Source organism: Ananas comosus, unplaced genomic scaffold, assembly GCF_001540865.1.
Source record: "Ananas comosus cultivar F153 unplaced genomic scaffold, ASM154086v1, whole genome shotgun sequence".
In the NCBI taxonomy this organism is placed as follows: Eukaryota; Viridiplantae; Streptophyta; class Magnoliopsida; order Poales; family Bromeliaceae; genus Ananas; species Ananas comosus.
This window is the reverse complement of record NW_017893324.1, coordinates 55,823-75,383: the sequence shown is the minus strand read 5'-3', so window position 1 is coordinate 75,383 and position 19,561 is coordinate 55,823. Positions and strand designations below refer to the sequence as shown.

Here is a 19,561-nt window from a genome sequence, read left to right as displayed (position 1 = left end):
TTGTTTTCAACGGCTTAACGAGCAGCTGAATGGACTGGCGGGGCTGATGGGGTTACTGGAGTGAATAGTACAACAGCAGGTGGCTGCTGGGACCAGCCAGGCCCCACCTTCTGCCCAGATTTTTGGAGGGAGTACTATCCCTCCTGATAACGTTGCGCCACTTGCCGTGGCTGAAGTTGCTGTTGCAATTATTGCTGGAGCACCTCCAGTAGTCGCCGTCGAGGCCAATCCAATGGCCGCAACCACTGGATTGGCTCCTCCATCAATTGGATCTGCTATTCTTGTTGCTGAAGACAATGCCCTTGTGGCAGAGAGGGCCCGAGCTAGGGCCAATCTGTTGATGGAGTTTAGAAAGTTCGATCCGCCTACTTACGGCGGAGAGATAACCGACCCATGGTTGGTCGTGAACTGGGTTGATACCATGGAAGAGTTGTTCGAGGATCTCTTCATCGAGGAACGGGAGAAGGTTCCGCTAGCCATGCGTTGTCTGGAGGGCTCGGCCTACACCTGGCTGAATGGCTTATGGAAGACGCACGCCACCAACAGTCCTTTTCCCTCTTGGTCGGCTTTTAAGAAATTCTTCGAGGCCTTTTTCCCTGACAGCACTAAGCACCAGCTGGAGATCGATCTATACAAGCTCCGCCAAGGAAGTCGAACTGTATTGGAGTACGAGCGGGAGTTCTCCCGCCTCGTCCACTGTATCCCCTACGTCATTCGGAGCGATCGTCACAAGGCCGAGATGTTCGCGGCGGGCATTCGACCAGACATCTACCAACTAGTCCATGTGTTAAATCTTCCAACGTATCAAGAGGTAGTGGATCGCGCCCTCCATGTTGAGTATGGGCAAACTGTAACCTGCACTAAGAGGGAAGCGATGGACAAGGAAAAGAAGAAACGACCTTATTCTAAATCCGGAGAAGGATCGTCGTGCTCCAAGAAGCCATCCAAGCACCCCCAATGCTATTTTGGGGCCGAGAGCGCATTGATATGCAGCCAACAACAAAGAGCACAGTCTTGTGTTATTTGCGGCGGGTCACACAGAGTGACTTCATGTCCCGAGGGTGCCGGCAAATGCTACCAGTGCGGGCAATCGGGACACGTTAAGGCCAACTGCACCGATAGATCGAACGTGACCCAGTTTGTTGTTTCTGCTCCTTACACTCCACAATAGAACCCGAGAAGCACGCTTGTTGCGGCTTGTCATCACCTTCTCTGTCATCACCTTTTCTTCGCATGTTGGGAGCTGCATGTCATCACCTTCTCTGTTGCAATGTCAGATCGGCTTTCCTACTTACCCATGTAGCTATTTGTTATCGCTTGAAAGCTGCTCCAGTAACTATCCCTACTTACCTATGTAGTTATTCATTATCGCTCGTATTATGTCGTTGAATGATTGTTTAGTGTTGTTTCATTGCCGAAATCTTCGGAGTGCCAATGATTGGTCGATTCTTGTCGGATCTGCCTGGATGTGATCGAAGGTGATCGGAACTTTGTGCAGGGAGGCCTAGTTGGTTGAATGCAGTGCCGAGCATCATGGGGCTGTGGCCAAAGTGGTCGAGCCTTTACCCCTGGTTGCGCATTCGTAGTTTGTGATCAACTTTGTTGGACGAGCCATGGAGGCTGAATCGAGCCCTTTACCCTGGTTGTGCATTCGTAGTTCGTGATGATCAACTTTATTGGTTGAGCCACGGAGACTGAATCGTGCGGAGAATGGTCCGTTCAACGGCATAGTCGCGTTGTTGGTGTTTGATGTTGTTAAGGACGAGTTCTGGAAGTTTGTTGCTGTCCAGAAATGGTCGAACTTGTGTAATACGTTTACCGCTGGTTCCGACACCGAAATAGGTGTTTTTCTGAACCTGTTCGAGGCCAAGTTTGTGGCCAAGACCTCTGTTGTGAAACACGTTGCGTGCTGCTGTCCCAATACTGGAAATGGTGCGTTTTCGGGACAGTAAAGGGGCTGAAGTGAAGTTCAAAGCATCGGGTGAAATTTGGTGTTGATCCGTGTGAAGTTGGCAGGATCAACATTCCGAAAAGCACATAACTTGTCATCTTGCGACCAGCTTATGTCACAGCTAGTTGCGATGTGTTGTTAGGCATCATGAGCGGTTTGGATGCTGTAATTAACATGATGGCACGTGGTTGGGGTTGTGCACGACAAGCATGGTTGGTTCCGGCACCAAAATGGTGCATGAAACACTGTAATTGAGGCCTTGCGGCTGAGTCGGATTGTTGGGAAGTTACTGCCGTGCTTGTTGTTCGGCGGGGGTTCTTTATAAGCGAGTTACACGTGGATTTAACTCTTCGGGCTGAACATTATGCATGTGGCTGTCATGAGACTGGAAAGTGCAGTTTCAGGACCTTTTGGTGCCGAATTCGGTTTTCGCGATGTACTGTTTGTGTATTCGGATTCTGGGACTCATGGGCGAGTTTTGGAGTGTCCTTGCTGGTCAAAACTCACAGCTTGTGAGTGTGGGACAGCACAAAAAACGGTGCGATTCGGAGTCCATTACAGACTAGTTTGGTAGCCGTAGTCTTTGCTGCCAAGTACTTGACGTGTGGCTGTACCAATATTTAAGATGGAGTGTTTCGGGACAGCGAAGAGGCTGTGGTGATGTACCTTGTATCGGTATATGGTCGGTTGAATTATGAAAGTTGATTTACAGAACTGATGTTCCCATAGCTTTGTAGTGCACTGTGGTGCGGATTTATAATGTCGATTGATGTCATGTAGGGACTGTTTCTGACCGGTGTATGCCTTGGTTAGGTCGAGGTGACACCTAAAGGATCATGTTGTGGACTTTGGTTGAGTTGCGGACTCGTCTGTTTCGGTGCATAGGTGGGTGCTATGATTCGGACATTGGTATTGTTGTTTCTACTCGGGTTTTCTCTTTACCCGCACCCTTGACATATCATACCTTTGTTTTATATATTTTCAGTATCTCGTATATTGTTTTTGGACATTGCATGCTTGCTTCTCATGTTGGTACTCTATTGTTGAGTTACATCATGTCGTACTACCTTATACACTGCATATCTTTCTTTGATACATGAGAAGTAGAGCAAGGCAGTATACTATTCATTTTTGCATATACTTGTGATTATTAACTTTGCTTGGATCCGTTGATACTCCGTGGGAGTTTTCTCTCGGCTTCTTGGCGTCGCTTGGATCTCGGACAGGCATATAGCTTTGAGCATTTCACATGTGACTTTGCTCGCTGCGCATTTACGAACGCCATCACTTTGGTCGCACGACCGAAGAAGGTATTCTTTACTAGATCTGTATAATGTGGTATATGGCAGCACTAAAGCACTTGAGACCAAGATATGTATGATAACAGGCAACCCAAAATCTGCATGATGGCGGGTGAGCCCAAGGTCTGCATGAGACGAGGTCTGTATGACAGCAGGCATTGGATTGAGTACTTTGGGGCGAACTGGTAGTTTGTTGATTCATGGCACATTCCCTTGTGTAATACAGATAGCATATCGTTATTACAATAGCACAGTTTGCTCAGTTCGGTTTATTATTCCCTCGTTGGTACATCACATGCTATTCATTATGCGTCTATGGGCGAGCCCAAAATCTGTATGATAACGCGCACCTTAGTTGAGGCATTATTGAGATTCATGACCTTAGGGATGATTTGCTATAGTTACAGTTTAGTTTACCTTATATGCTATTCATATCTTGACTTGGTCTTGCTACAGTAGTGACATTGATCGGTTTATAGTTATTATTTAGTTTCATTCTATCTATTACTTTGTTATTGTTGTATTATTGTATCTATTTACCTATTTTGTTGGCCAGTAGGAGGGGCTTGATTCCGGCGACTCGTTGTACCTGCAGAAAATATTTTTGAGCGGTGAGGCACGGAATGCAATGTGAGGGTGTGTTAGATAGTTTCTGTCACAGTTGTGGACTATTGCAACTATGGACAAAAAAACTGTAATAATTGGATGATTTTACTTTCTCATGTGGTTTTAACTTTGGATTTCTTGTGGTATATTTGTGGTTTTGGTCTTGTTAGATAGCGATCGAATAATCGGTGTTTTCTTGTTGGATTTTCCTTCAGATTATCTTTTGGATTATGATTTTTTGGTAGTTGTGGAAATATTAAGATGTGTATAAATCTGCACTCGGTGTGGTATACTTTATTTGTTGTCATGATCAATTATTGTAGATGTTGTACCGCATTGCTTTGTATTTTGACATCGTACATTTATAGGGTACATTTTGTCCGTATGAATAGAGAAATTTCTGTTTGTGGGTTTGTCGCACCTTGGACATGCTCTTTTTAAAACTGTTTTCACTTATTCTTTGATTTTAAAATGAAAATGATTTCAAATATGCTTTCAAAAAGGGCATCGGTCATGACGTGTAGAGTAAGAAAATAAGACGATAATACTTTGTTTGTTTGTTTTTTTCATATATAATATAGCTTTCTGTATTTCGTAATAAATTGATTATGATATATTTTTTATGGCCCTACTAGAAAACATAAAAGCATAATTCCATATATTTTTACCCCAAGTTTATTTTACCTTTTAGGGTGAGATAAGCTCCAATATCAAACAGGTTGGTCCTTGTCATCAGTGATATAAATAGAGTTACGCGCACTAGTTGTCTCCAAACATTAAGTATCAAATTGGTCCTCAAACTTTTAATTTTGACATTGAAAATTTTAAATTTTTGGTAAGGTTTCAATTTACTCCCCACACTTTAAATTTTAGTCTTATATTTGAGTAAAAATTGTTGCTTGTGCATAATTCATATTTTTGTTCTTACTCCATAATTTATTATTTCTTTATTTATCTCAGACTTTCAATTTAGAGGTCCAATTTTTATATAGCAAAAGAATTAAGTAAATGAGCAACAGCGTTGAAATATCTTATGAAAAACAAAGTCAATAAATGTACGAAACATGACAATCTAATCGAATTGGGAGAAGCCATTGGCAAATTTGTCATGGTGCATGTGATTCACACAAAAGTTAAAAAGAATAAAGAAGAGATGAAACAAGGCTATATTTAAATTTTAATAGTTAAAATTGATCTTTAAAATAAAAAGATCATACATTATAATTTAGAATTTAAGCGGTACATAAATTTAAAATGAGACAAAAATACTTAATTATTTCCGTATCAAAAAGCCAAAATATTCTTCTTTGGAACACCTGATAACTCGTACCACTCTCCAAATGATCTGTTGTTGTCACAACTAGAAAAAATAAATCTGAACCATAAAATAGGAATAAATAAGCAACATCAAAAAAAATAAAAAATATAAAAGCACCTCTATTTATTGTGATGTAGGTTTGGAAGCCCGTATTCAAATCTTTATCCTTATTTTATTTCTTTCTTTTCTTTTTTTTCGTTTTTTCCTTGTTCTCTTGTGTGTACGTTAGAGGAGCTAGAGTTAATTTCATCTTCCTATATCTTTGTTTTGGAGACTTTTTATGGTGATTTCCCATTAACGTTTGTTTGGATTGTACTTTAATTGTTTCTCGCTAAAACCATATTGATGTAATCGAGCTCTATTTTGGAATTAAAATACATGTGGCTTCTATTTTGAAAGGTTCTTTTTTCTTTTCAGATCTTAAAGATGTTTTTCAAGCTAGTCTAAGGCTTCCTTAGGACATGTATGGTTCAACTATTTTAAACTATAGAATCAGAATAAAAGTCATTGATTTTGATAGTTGTCGTTTATATTATAGGAATCGGATTCTTATTTCCATTCTACTCTGGAATGAAAATGACCAAATTCATTTATGGCCCAATCCAGTTTTGAATTCTGGATTAGTCCATTCAAAGTAAATTATTCAGAATCCTTTTTCACCAATACCTACTTCCTATCGCTTCATCACTTTCCTCTTTTTTATTCAAAACGCTCTATCAAAAATTCTAAATTCTCATTATGATTTTCATTCAAATAATGAACAAAATATTTTCGGATGATTGATCATTTTATTTTTTATTCCAAAACAATTCAATTTCATTGCTTATTTCTATTTTAATCATGAACCAAACATGCTTTTAAAGTTTCTGATTGATTGGTTGTAATTGGAAGCTGTATTTGTAGATTCCAATACATGTTTTTTCTTTTGCAACTATGTTTAACTTTGGATTAGGTCAAAATATAGCGTCGAGCCTTTATTCGTAGGCCAAACTATAGCGTATAACACTATAAATACAATGAACCAAACAAATCTTTTAAGTTTGCTTGTAGTTGCAATGATACTGCTGTGAGCCGAATTCTCTAACTACTGACTCGGTTAAAGATCCTCCTTCAAAGAAAAACGTGCGAGGAGATGAAACGGCCGCGAATGATGATCCTCGAAATTTGCGCCCACCATAGGTCAAGCGATTCGGTTGATGAAGGATCGGATCAACCGAGTTCGATTCAACACAACAAATTCGGTTTGGCTAGATCAACCGATTGTACGGATTGTACAGGAATTTCTGATTCGGTTGAAGAGCCGAAAAGTTCATATATTGCTTAAAATCAGGAAATGTTTACAAAAGAGGGTACGCTATCATGACGTATGATCTCGAAGGAAAGTTTACTTTACAAACTACTCCTAGCAAAGACAGTAAATGCGAAAAAAGTAAAATAATTATAAGTAGACTATTCCTAAAAAAATGATAAATGGAGAAAGTAGAAGTATTGAAAATACAGTGATCTTCTCATTCATGGGAGAGAAAAACTCCTTTGCAGGCTTCGGAATTACTATTTATAGTAATGTCTTCTCAGCCCACATATATTATTGATCGGTTTTAATAGTAGGGGGGGAGGAGTGTTGTAGCCATGATCGCGTAAGTTACGCCCCACTTCTCAACCGTTCCCACCTAATTTTTTTTTGGCATCAACAGATACTATAATTTAAAATGCGCTGAAATAAACAACCAAAATTTTGGATTAGTACTGCAATTTAAATACTCGGAGAGTTTATTATGTAAAAGAGAAATGTGGGATATCTCACTTTTGAGTACCCTATTATTGTAGATGAATTGACATATATATACGGATAGGTTAAAATTTAGGGTTTAGAATAAAATGGTGATATATATAGGATTTAATAATAGTGCGTGGGTTCAGTAATTAATACTTAGAGTGTAATGATGATATATAAAGATTAATATTTAGAGTGTAATACCGACCGTCCCTAGAGCAAGTGGCAAAGGGTTTGGTGGTGGGTACCCAAGACCCAAGTTCGAATTCTAGTTGATTTACATTTCTAGCTAAGTTTATTTCTAAATGAAATAAACGAAGCGAATAGCGTGCTACCTATCTCAGAGTGTAATGATGGTATTGCCATATCATCAGTAGCATTGTAAGGAACACTTTAGGAGAACTATTGTAGAACCCCAATATGTAAAACTGTATGGAGACCATCTCCATTATACACCATTTCGAAATTGTCCCTTCAATTTTAATTTTATATTTTTTATTGAGACCTTTTTAGTTTTGATTTTTTAGTATTAAGTCACTTTAGTTAAGAAAAATTGGGGATGATATTAAATTTATTGGTGATTTTCATCAAATTTAGTTTCAACAAGTAAGAAGAACATCTATGGTTAATAAGTAATAAAGTTAAAAAATTAGAGGCCAATTTGCATAAAAAATTCATTGGTTTTGAGCTTTTGCAAAAATAAACTGTCTTTTTGAATTTTGTAGATTCGTACCGAATTTTCAAAAAACTGACCAAAATGCTCTTATTCCATATTCTCTCCCTCTCTCTCTCTCTTTTTCTCATTTTTTTTTTCTTTCTCTCCGAAGTGGGCGGCGGCGGAGGAGACGGAGGCGGAGGCGGCCCACCTCGCCTCTGTCCCGCGCGCCCTCGCCCTCGCCCACGCACCCTCATTTTTTTTGTTTTCTCTTTGACCCTCCTCCACCGCCTCCCCAGTTCTTTACAACAATAAAGAGGACAACATTACGTCATCTTCCTCTCCTTTTTTTTCTCATTCTTTTTTTTTTTTCTCTTCGACCCACCTCCACCTCCTCTGTAACCCTCCACGACGGTAATGAGAACAGCGCCGCATCTTCTTCCTTCGCCTTTGCAGGCACCGGTACAGATGCCGGCACCGGAGTAGGAGAACTCATAGCGAGTGCGGGTAAGATCGGAGCGGAGTAAAAAAGATATAGAAAAATAAAAAAATAAAGAATAAAATATAAAGAAAAGTATTTTTTTCTCTATAAGAAAAATGAAGAATTAGAGAGAAAAAAGGAAGATGATAAAGTTGCACTGTTTCAAGAGAATGTTACACTATTTTAGAGAAAATTTACACTCTTTAAGAGAAAAAATTATACTTTTTAGGACGAAAGTTGTATTTTTTTGACGAAAGTTGCACGAACGAAAGTTACACTCTTTGGAAAAAAATTATACTATTTCTCCTCTTCCTCCTCTTTTTTCTCATTCCTCTTCATTTTCATGTGATTTTCCTCCGCCAATCTCTTCTTCTCCCTCCACCTCTGTCGGCAAATCCTCTACCCTTGCCGAGGTCGCGCTGCCCAGCCCTCCTCGCCTCCAACCATGCTGAGGCCTCACCGCACCGTGCCGCCCTCCTTGCGCACGCCCCGCCCTCCTCGCCTTCAACCCAGTCGAGGCCTCACCGCAACCCTCTTTTTTTTTCTTTCCAACCTTTCTCTACCGCCGGAGAGGAAAAAAAAACAAAGGGTCGGAGATAGATGGGTGGAGGATGTACCGACGGAGGTGGAGGGTAAAAAAAAGATGGGCGGAGAAGAAACACATGAACACGAAGAGGAAGGAGAAGAAAGAGGAGAAAGAAGAGAAGCAGTGTAATTTTTGCCTAAAGAGTGCAACTTTCGTTCAAAAAAGTATAATTTTTTTCTTAAAGAGTATAAGTTTTCTCTAAAATAATGCAACGTTTTTCTGAAACAGTGCAACGTTTTTTTGAAAAAGTGCAACTTCATTATTGTCACACTCCAATAATCCCACATTGGATAGGAATGGGGATGTGCTTAGGTATATAAGAGATTTAGACACTAGTAATAATAACTGGGCTTAAGCATTTTGCGCCGGTGTTTGGGCCCAACGAGTTATTGTTGTTAGTGAGCTGGGTCGTTACATTCGATATCAGAGCCAATCACCAGCCGAAAATATGTGACGAGTTTCGGCAGAATCAGGGTCTGAAAGAAGACAAGGTGATAGGCTTGCTAAAATCTGTATGACAAGGTGATCGGCTATGCCAGGGTCTAGATGACAAGACTAGCAAGACGAGTCTCACATCGCCTGGTGATCTTGGGCTGTGTGTGTGATTGGACTGACGAGGACGTCAGAATAATCCCACATTGGATAAGAATAAGGATGTGATTGGGTATATAAAAGACTTAGACACTAGTAATAATAACTGAGCTTAAGCATTTTGTGCTCGTATTTAGGCCCAACGAGTTGTTGTTGCTAGTGGGCTGGATCGTTACAATCATATTCTTCTTTTCTCTCTGATTCTTCATTTTTCTTATAGAAAATTTTTTTTTTCTATGTTTTATTCTTTATTCTTTTTACTTTTTTACATCTTCTTTCCTCGGCTCCGCTCTCACCCGTACTCGCTCCAAGTTCTCTTTCTCCAGGGCCGGCGTAAGTGCCGGCGCCAATGAAGGCAAAGGAAAAGGATGCTGCACTGTCCTCGTTACCGTTGTTGAGGGTCGCAGAGGCGATGGAGGTGGGTCAAAGAGAAAAAAAAAAAAAAAAGATGAGAGAAGGGTCGGAGGCGTTGCCTTCTTTATTGTTGTAAAGGATGTGGCGTTGCCCTCTTTATTGTTGTAAAGAACCGAGGAGGCAGTGGAGGAGGGTCGGAGAGGGAAAAAAAAAAGAGTCGCAGTGCGGCCTCGGGAGGGTCGGAGGCGAGGAGAGTGGGGCATACGCGAGGAAAGAAGGGCGGTAGGGTTGGAGGCGAGGAGGGCGGCATGGCGCAACCTCGCCGAGAGTGGAGGATCTACCGACAGAGGTGGAAGGCGAAGAAGAGATGGGAGGAGAAGAAACACACGAAAATGAAGAGAAAGGAGAAAAAAGAGAAAGAAGAGGAGAAATAGTATAATTTTTTTCCAAAGAGTGTAACTTTCGTTCAAATAGTACAACTTTTGTCAAAAAATATAATTTTTTCTCTTAAAGAGTGTAAGTTTCTCTAAAATAGTGTAACATTTTTTTGAAATAGTACAACATTCCCTTAAAATAATGCAACTTCATCATTTTCTTCTTTTCTCTCTAATTCTTTTTTTTTTTGTAGAAAAAAGTAATTTTCTTTATATTTTATTATTTATTCTTTTTATTTTTTTATTTTCTGCATCTCTTTTTCTCAGCTCCACTCTCATCCGCACTAGCTCCGAGTTCTCCTTCTTCGACGCCAGCGTCGGTGCCGGTGCCAGCGAGGGCGGAGGAAAAGGATGTCGCGCTATTCTCGTTACCGTCGTGGAAGGTCGCGGAGGTGGTGAACGTGGGTAAAAGAGAAAAAAAAAAGAGAACAAAAGAAAAAAAAACAAAAAAAAGAGGAAGAGAACGTGATGTTGCCCTCTTTACTGTTGTAAAGAACCGAAGAGGCGGCGGAGGACGGTCAGAGAGAAAAAAAAAAAAAGAAGAAAGAAGGTCACAGCACAGCCTCGGTGGAGTTGGAAGCAAGAAAGGCGAGGAGGGGGTGCACAGGCGAAGGCGAGGACGCGCGAGACAAAGGCGAGGTGGGCCGTCTCTGCCTTTGCTGCTCTTTTCATAGAAAAAGAAAAAAGAACGAGAGGAAAAAATAAAAAAAAAAAGAGAAATAGAAAAGGGAATAAGAGTAGTTTGGTCAGTTTTCTGAAAATTCGGTCCGAATCTACAAAATTCAAAAAGACGGCTTATTTTTGCAAAAGCTCAAAACCAATAAATTTTTTATGCAAATTGGCCAAAATTAAATAAATAAAGTTAGAAAATTAAATAAAAAAAGTAAAAGCTTAGTGGTTTTGAATAGGAAAAGTAGAAAAGAGAAGTTGAGCATCGTAAAATTCAAAAATGTATTATATATTTTTTTTCTCTATAATTTTTTTTGGAAAAACTTTAAATACCACCTATGTTGTTTCGCACTTTTGTACGTTAGTACCGTGTGGTTTAAAGTGTATCAATTTAGTGCCATGTGGTTTAGCACTTTCTCACTTTAGTACCCTGTGGTTTAAAGTGCATCAATTTAATATCCTGTGGTTTCATTTTTCTATTTTCGTCGGCTCCTCTGATAATATTTCGTTAAATTATATACAAAAAAATTTCAGATACTCTATCTAGGTTTATCGAATATTCACTTTAGTACCCTTTAGTTTTAATTTTATCATTGATTTTTTTTTCTCTGTTAATATTTTATTAAATTATATACAAAAAACTTCATATACCTTACCTAAATTTATCAAATATTCACTTTAGTACCCTTTATTTTAACTTTGTCACTGATTTAACAAAAAAAATTGGTGGAATGGATAATAAAAAGAGAAAAATGAAATTACAGGATACTAACTTGATACACTTTAAACCACAGGGTACTAAAGTGAGAAAATGTGAAACCATAGGGGCTAACTTGATACATTTTAAACTATAAGGTACTAAAGTGAGAAAGTGTGAAACCACAAGGGAGGTATTTGAATTTTTTTTTTTTTTTGACAAATCTAAAATTATATAGAGAAATGACAAGTCTAAAATAAAATTAAAAAAATGGTAAACCTGCTGCCTCTCATCCAAATGTCAACCAGGATTTACTCAGAAACCGACTGATTTTGAAAATCTGTAACCAAAATCGAATCCAAAAAAGATCCAAACCGAACTTGAAAATCCGAACTCTAAAGCAATTATTTTTTATTACCAAATTTCAAAGCATATCATAAATCTTAATTAAATTTCAAATTTAATTTTTTATATATGTTATATAAGTTAAAATGGGTTTCGATTTAGTTCGCTTTAAACTGGGATTCTGATTCGGCTCGGGTTTACATAAAAATCATATCTAAATCAGAATTTATCATATTGTTGTGTTTTTCTATATTCATAATCGAAATCATATTCATTTAGCATCAGTTAAACCCGATCCATTCGGATTTGGGTTCCGTAAAATCTGGAATATCCATATCTATCGACATCCCTGCACCAACAAAACACACTCCATGGTAGTGGTGGCAATCCAGCTCGATGTTCGTGTTCAGCTCAAAATAAGCTCGAGATCGAATCGCTCGATTAGTAAACGAGCCGAACACGAGCTAAATTTTTTAGCTCGATTAATAAACGAGCCAAACACGAGCTATGGTCAGCACGCTCGTGTTTGACTCGATAACAGCTTGAATATATATATTTTCTATTTATATATATACATAAATGGAGTCCAGCTATGGTACTTGTAAAACCACCAACCACTTGATGCTTGTAAATCTGTTATTGTTAGATCAACCCCTTTGATCATTTCCACCTATTAAATCATACTATTCAACAAACCACCCACTCAACCCTAGAGGACCCACATCATCTTAAGCGCACATCTCTTAATCCAATAGCCATAAATTTACAAGCACCAATAACTTAGTACTTTTAAAAGTATAGGAGCTCAATTCTAAATAAATGATTATATATTATATAATATAAATTTTTATTATTTAATGTTTAATCCAACTTAAATATAAAGCCCAAAACAATTATAAAAATATCCATTTATATGTAAAATTTTAACTATTAGATCAAAATCTAATAGATAAAATTTTATAGATTTATTTCCTATACATATCCTTCCTAATTTTTTTAATTTATTGTTCGTAAGTTAGTTCGTATTCCGAGCTGAATTTTTTAATTTAATACTTTTAACGAATAAATTTTGTATTGGGGTCGTTCATAAAAAGGCTTTTTTTGCAAATAGTCCCATGATAAATTTTTTTAAAAAAAATTGGCCCTGTCAAAAATTTACTTGCAGAAATGGCCCTGCCCCTGCCACGCAAGCGCCACGTCAGCGCCACGTGGGCGAGACAAGAGTTTAAGTTGAACACGGTGAATCATTCACCGTGTTCAAACACGGTGAATGGTTCACCGTGTCCAAAACAAATATCATCCCCACTTAGCCAAAAAATGGCTAAGTCGAGTTAGTTGTATTAGACACGGTTAACCATTCATCGTGTCCAATACTAATACAGTCTTAGTCAAAAAATGGCTAAGTCCTAGGTAGTTGTATTGAACACGGTGAATGATTCACCGTGTCTAATACAACTAACTCGATTTAGCCATTTTTTGGCTAAGTGGGGATATTTATATTGGACACGGTGAACCATTCACCGTGTTTGAATACGGTGAATGACTCACCGTGTTCAACTTAAACACCTGATCCCAGCCCCGCCGGCGTGGTGCTGACGTGGCGCTTGCGTGGCAGGAATAGGACCATTTTTGTAAATAAATTTTTAACAGGATTAGTTTTAAAATAAAATTTTGTCAGAGAGCTATTTGCGAAAAAAAGTCTTTCGAGTGGAACACGAGCGGATCCAGTTCACACTCCTACTCCATGTCATCGACAAAATGCACGCCATGACATCAGCAAAACGAAAATGAAAACATTGAAACGCAGCCGAGGACTCCGCCGCCCCTCCCTCATGGATGTCGGAGTCATGAGGAGTCATGCAACTGCAAATTTCCTAAAATTCCGTACATACTCCCAGTCATAATTTCCTTCTTTTCATTCGACGCATCCCCACCATTTTTGTTTTTCTTTTTTTTGTTTTTTTCAAACCTCTGACACTTGCACCAGAACCCAGTCAAAGCCGTTGTCTCCTTTTCCAATCCAAACCGCCCCATCGTTTTCATCCCGTTTTTTGACCGTTTGAAATGTGTTATATATATGTAAAGTGCAATAAAAAAATAATTCATCTATTTTTTTTGTTAATAATAACATTTTGTTTCTATGACACTAGTTTTATTTAGATGTAATCTGAAATCCTATGGACTGCATCGTGTTTGAATCAGATCACAACTGATACTATACATCGTGTTTGATTTAATACAGTAATAAAATACCAGATTATTAAATTCAATAATTCTGACAACAAAGTGTAGTCTATTTTATAATTGTCCTTAGTTATATTTGGCCTTTTTTTTCTTTTTACTATTCACTAATAATAATGTTTTTACTAAATTTTATTTTTAAATAATTTCAAATTTGAATTTTAATTTAAATATAAAATTTAAAATCTAAACAAAAATAAAATATTTAATAATTTAATATAAAAGATAAATGTGAATTTTAAACTTTTAAAATTTAAAATATAAATTTAAAAGATTAAATTTTAAATTTTAAATCTAAATTAAAAATTTAGAACTTAAAATATAAATTTAAAATTTAAAATTTAAATTTAAAATTTAAAAATTTAAAATTAAAATTTGAGAATTCAAAATTTTAAATTCAAAACTGACGTATTGAAAGATTTTGAGAGGGGGGGAGGTTGGAGCAATAAAATTGTCATTTTATATAACATAAAAGATAACCGATAACACGAGATACCCATCCCCCGCTTGATAATATTGTCAGAGTAATCGTGTATCATTTGTAATTCTACATTATTGACCAGATTACAGACCGAATGAATCAAACACAATAATTCTGGCATAATTTTCTATAGTACTAACAGATAACCTGAACCAAATACGCCCTTAGGTAAAAATATAGGATTAATTACATATGTACCAATGCAAAGCGGTACAATTACATATTTATCCCTATATTTTAGTTATCACATATTTTCCCGCAAAATAACATAATTTGCAAATCCACTCCTCTCCATTAGTTAACTGGTTAAACCTAACTTTTTTTTTTATACAAAACAACAATTCTACCCTTAAATAAATATTTTTTTTAACCATATTTAAAATTATTTATCAATTCTACTTTTTTTCATTCTAATTTTTATGTCATTCTATGTTAACTATAAATTATAAATCCTAAAAATATTTTACTTTTTTTTTATTTTTACAAGAGCACAATGATCTGAAGTTAACAAATAGTAGTTAATCTGCAGAAATAAATTTGCATATTTTAAAATTTTGAAAAACATATTTGATAATTAAAATTTATAGGAATAAATCAGTGATTTTGGAGCTCTGCCTCAAAAATAGTGGATCAGAACAGAGGCCAACAAGCAAACTAAAAGAAAAAAAAAATATCAAAATGAAAAAGAAGTTATTATTAGATAAATTGGTTGCACGCGACATCAACGAAACACACTCCATAACATCAATTAAAAAGAAGTTATTATAAGGTTCATGCCCTTTCTCTAGCGAATATATTTACTAACTGATCGTAACGCAAATGTGTAAAAATTTGATAGTTCGCATCCGAAATTTTAAATTTCAAATTCTAATTAATTTATATTTTCAATTAAATTAATTTATTTTAAAAAATAAACGAAACAGATCGCATACAACTTCTCCTTCAGGGATGTCCCAGTTATGCGCTACAAATGTTTTAAATTCTGCACATACTTCCGGTCATAATTCCCTTCCCCACCATCAATATTTCTTTTTTCTTATTTTTTTCCTTCAAAAACTTTGACAACTTGCACCTAAACCCAGTCAAAGTGGAAATTATTCTGTGCACCTGGTCTGCAACATCAGCCGTCGGCGGCGAAGATCTCTGCCCTTCGTGGTTGCTCCCTTTCGAATCCAAACCGCACAATTGATTTCGTATCTTGCATATCTTAGACTCAGTTGAAACGATATGCAAAATATGTTATATTTATGCAATAAGAAAGTATAATGAAATAAAAAAAGAAAAAAATTATTTGTATCTTAATGATGACAATATATTATGGAGATGATACTTATTCTATTAAAATATAATTTTTACGCTTGTATACCACATAAAAGATAATAAAATCTAGAAATATAATTTTCAAATGAGCAACCAAACAATAAAGTTATATTTGTATCGTTATTAATTATACATCACCAAATGGAATAGGTGGTGGCCTAAGAACTATATCTTCAACTACACACTATGTTTAGCTACTATATTGTATTTATAAACTACATCAAACTTAACAGCTCTAAAGCAATATATATATATATATATATATAAAGAGAGAGAGAGAGTTGAGCTTCCGTGTTTTTAAAAGTATAATAGCATTTGTGCTTGTAATTTTTTAACCATTCACCAGTCTCCTCATGGACCGGTAGACCAAGTCCAGGCAAAAATTTCTCCAGTCAAAAGCGACCAGTCTCCTCATGGACGGCCATATATTTACTCTTTCCAATTCCCCACTTTTGCATTCAATCTCCTTTGACATATACACATCCATACGCTCCCAAATTAGATTTGATTTTTCCCAACAAATCTCAACCTACTACTACATTCCAAGTCCAACGTTCTTAAGTACAACATTTTTCCCCGCTTCGTACCTACATTTTCCATTCTCCCTCCTCTCGCAGCAACCGCGACGCTTCCGTAGCCAACCACGTGTTTCCTTTCTGATGTGTAATGTGTAATAATAATCCTCTTACTTCCTAAGTCAAACTTATTGTTTATATATATAAATATATATTTTTCCCCTCTCTCCACAATTATATACATTCTCCTATATAAATAAGTTAACCTACCTACCTGATCAAGCACCAAAACATAATCCAACACTAATCATCCCATCTTAAGCCATGGCTACAAAATCGCACGTCCCAGCTCTTCTCTGTCTCCTGGTGGTTGCGAGCCTCGTATTTTCGTGCGCGAAAGCGAGGCCGCTGAATCCGTTACGAGAGGACGGAGATGTCGGGGCGATCGTCATCGGCAATGTGCTGAACAGTTTACGGCTCCTCGGAGCATCGAAGAGCGCCGGCCCCAGCATGGGAGGTCCGGGGCACGGGTTCGCGACCGTCGACACTCTCGGTAGCGTCAAGGATTCTGGTCCAAGCCCTGGAGCCGGGCATTAAAAGATGATCAACACTTTACATATATATATATATATATATATGTATGTATGAAATTATACGTTGGTACTTACTACTGTTAAATTCAATTCTTTGGTTTTTTTATTTTTACTTTTTTTTTCTGTGATATATGTTTACTACTAGAATAATTAGCTTCTAGTAAGAGGACATGAAATAAAAGTAATTAGTGGAAGTGCCTGTTATATATAAATTACTTAACGAGTAATTAATTGTTGTTTTGTTTCAATGATACTACTGCACATCTGTAAAGTGTGAAACTAAAATCGAGCCCAGCGCGGTCCAATCTCAACTAGAAGTTCATTTCGAATCCGAATTTTTGATTAAGCTTGATCATGCTTTAATTAGCTCATCTGCTCAATTAATGTGCTTCAAGATAATGCTTGCACTGCTGCAAAAGCCTGTGTATTAACATCAGAAAAACTTTTCGAAATTCCAAATAAAACATTTTTTTAGCAGAATAGCCAACGGCCCATATTTTTTTCGGGCCGAACCGAGCCATACGGTGACCCGGCACAGCACGATCCAAATCAATGCTAGGCCCGGCACAGCCCCTTGTACTAATAACAAATCTGGGCGGGGCCAGGCCTTGCATGCCAAACCGCGAGCTCGACCAATTCTTTTTTTATTTTTTTTTATAAATTTTTTAGTGTTTCCTAACTTTTTAATAATAATTTTATAAAATATATTTTTAATCAATAAATAAAATTTTGATCACTTTTCAAGAAATTTGTTCAAAATTAAGATAATTCAAATTATATTATGAAAATATATATATATGGGCCACGCGTCAGCAGATCTCAACTTTAGCACGGCCGACACTCAGGCTCTACTAGGGCTAGCTAGGTATGGGCCGTATGGCCCGCAACCCGGTTAGATCGGACCAATTGGTGCCTTTTGTTTAATTTCTACTCCCAATAATCTTATCACTCACTCTCTCTCTCTCTCTCTCTCTCTCTCTCTCTCTCTCTCTCTCTCTCTATATATATATATATATAAAGTGATAAAGCTATAAATTGAGTTCTCAATTGCATAGAATTAACCAAACAAATTATTTACATTTGTAGCTAGCATTTTCTATTGCACCCAACCAAAAAAAATACAGAATAATTATTGTACTTTTAATTATATACATCTCCAACTATAATTCATTTACAATTATATCAAACCAAATGGTCCCTTAACATAGCAAAAGCCAACTTCAAAATCTAAAAATTAATTTCAGAAAAATCATGATCACTTTTTGATCGCTAGGTAAATGATATTGAAAAATTATAAAATTTAGTTTTATATGATTCCAATAATACAGATCATGTCTAATAAAGCAGGACATCGATTCGAATTAATGTTTCATCACTAAAAATGATTTGGGAGCACAAATGACTCCATGCTTCCAAGTTAATTTAGTAGATGGATGTAAGGATATTGAAGTAAGTTTATATAATGAAAATTTATTAGAAATAAGTATTTTCTTGTATGATTAGGAGTTTCAATTTTGTCCCTTGAAAGGAGCTTTCTTTTTTCTTTTTTTTTCTTTTTTGGTTTTTGAGGAAAAGTTAGTACGCTATCTGCTTTATTCATTGAAATGATGAACTAAGCTACGGGGGTGAGGCATCACTGAGCTTTTCACTTTCTTATTTTTGTTCATTGTGGATGGACTAGGGAGAATGACAAAGCAAGTAGCAAGGAACAACTTAATTAATTCGACGATTAGGCCGAATGGAGGGTAGCAAAATGTTCTTGGTACAATACTTAGTTGATACAATTTTTCTTAATTATATGAAACTAAGAAAACATTTCATGACAAAACTCCGCTTAATTTGGGACATCTTTGAGTAGGCGTCAAGACCAAAACTAACAAAATAGAAATCTGAAATCGTTTATATGAGAAGCAAGACTAGAAAGGAAGAGAAGCTAACATGCATACTACCGTATAAAATTGGTTGAAATTTTTTGTCACAACCAAACAAAACTGAATCAGGAACACCTATCTCAATGTGGTGTAATTTTTCCTTTTTTTTGCATTAAATTTCCTTCCGTATATTGAATTAATATAATAGAAAAAAAAATTTCAAAAAAAAAAAGGCCAATTTGCATAAAAAAATCCATTAGTGTTGCGCTTTTGCAAGAGTGGGCCACCTTTTTCGATTTTGCAAATTTGGGCCAGATTTTTAGTAACTGACCAAAATACCTTTATACCTTTTTCTCTCTCCTTTTTTTTTTTTCTCATTCTTTTTTTCTTTCTCTTCCTAAATAGCGGCGGAGGCGGAGGAGGCGGCTTGTCCGGAAACGGCCCCCATTGTCTCTGCACTTCACGCAATCACCCTCACCCTCGCCCATGCACCCCTCGCCCTACTCGCCTCCGACCCTGCTGAAGCCACGCTGCGAGCCTCTTTTTTTTTTTCTCTCCGACCCTCCTCCATCGCCTCTGCGGCCCTCTGCGACGATAACGAGGACGGTAACGCGTCCTCTTCCTCCGTCTTCGCCCTCCACCTCCATTGTAGCGGATTTTGCACCCACCAAATCCACTTCTGGGAACTCGCGTTCCCACCACCGTCGTCGACGATAAAGAGAAAGTACTTCTTTGCGTCGAAAAGCTCGCCGGCGAGGGAGAGGGCACGCGGCCCACC

At 37.1% G+C, this 19,561-nt stretch overlaps 1 protein-coding gene across 2 annotated transcripts; it reads left to right on the top strand.

Moving 5' to 3' along the window:
- Positions 1-6: 6 nt before the first annotated feature.
- Positions 7-4,102, top strand: LOC109705586. Of its 2 annotated transcripts, none has more exons than XM_020226328.1 (2): positions 7-2,836; positions 3,812-4,102. In XM_020226328.1, exon 1 carries the CDS (start codon positions 233-235, stop codon positions 1,169-1,171), a length of 939 nt encoding a protein of 312 aa, XP_020081917.1. In that variant the 5' UTR covers positions 7-232; the 3' UTR covers positions 1,172-2,836; positions 3,812-4,102. The 2 variants fall into 2 exon arrangements, with proteins under 2 accessions (XP_020081917.1, XP_020081918.1); XM_020226329.1 differs by having other exon boundaries at positions 3,809-4,102.
- The last annotated feature ends 15,459 nt before the right edge of the window (positions 4,103-19,561 follow it).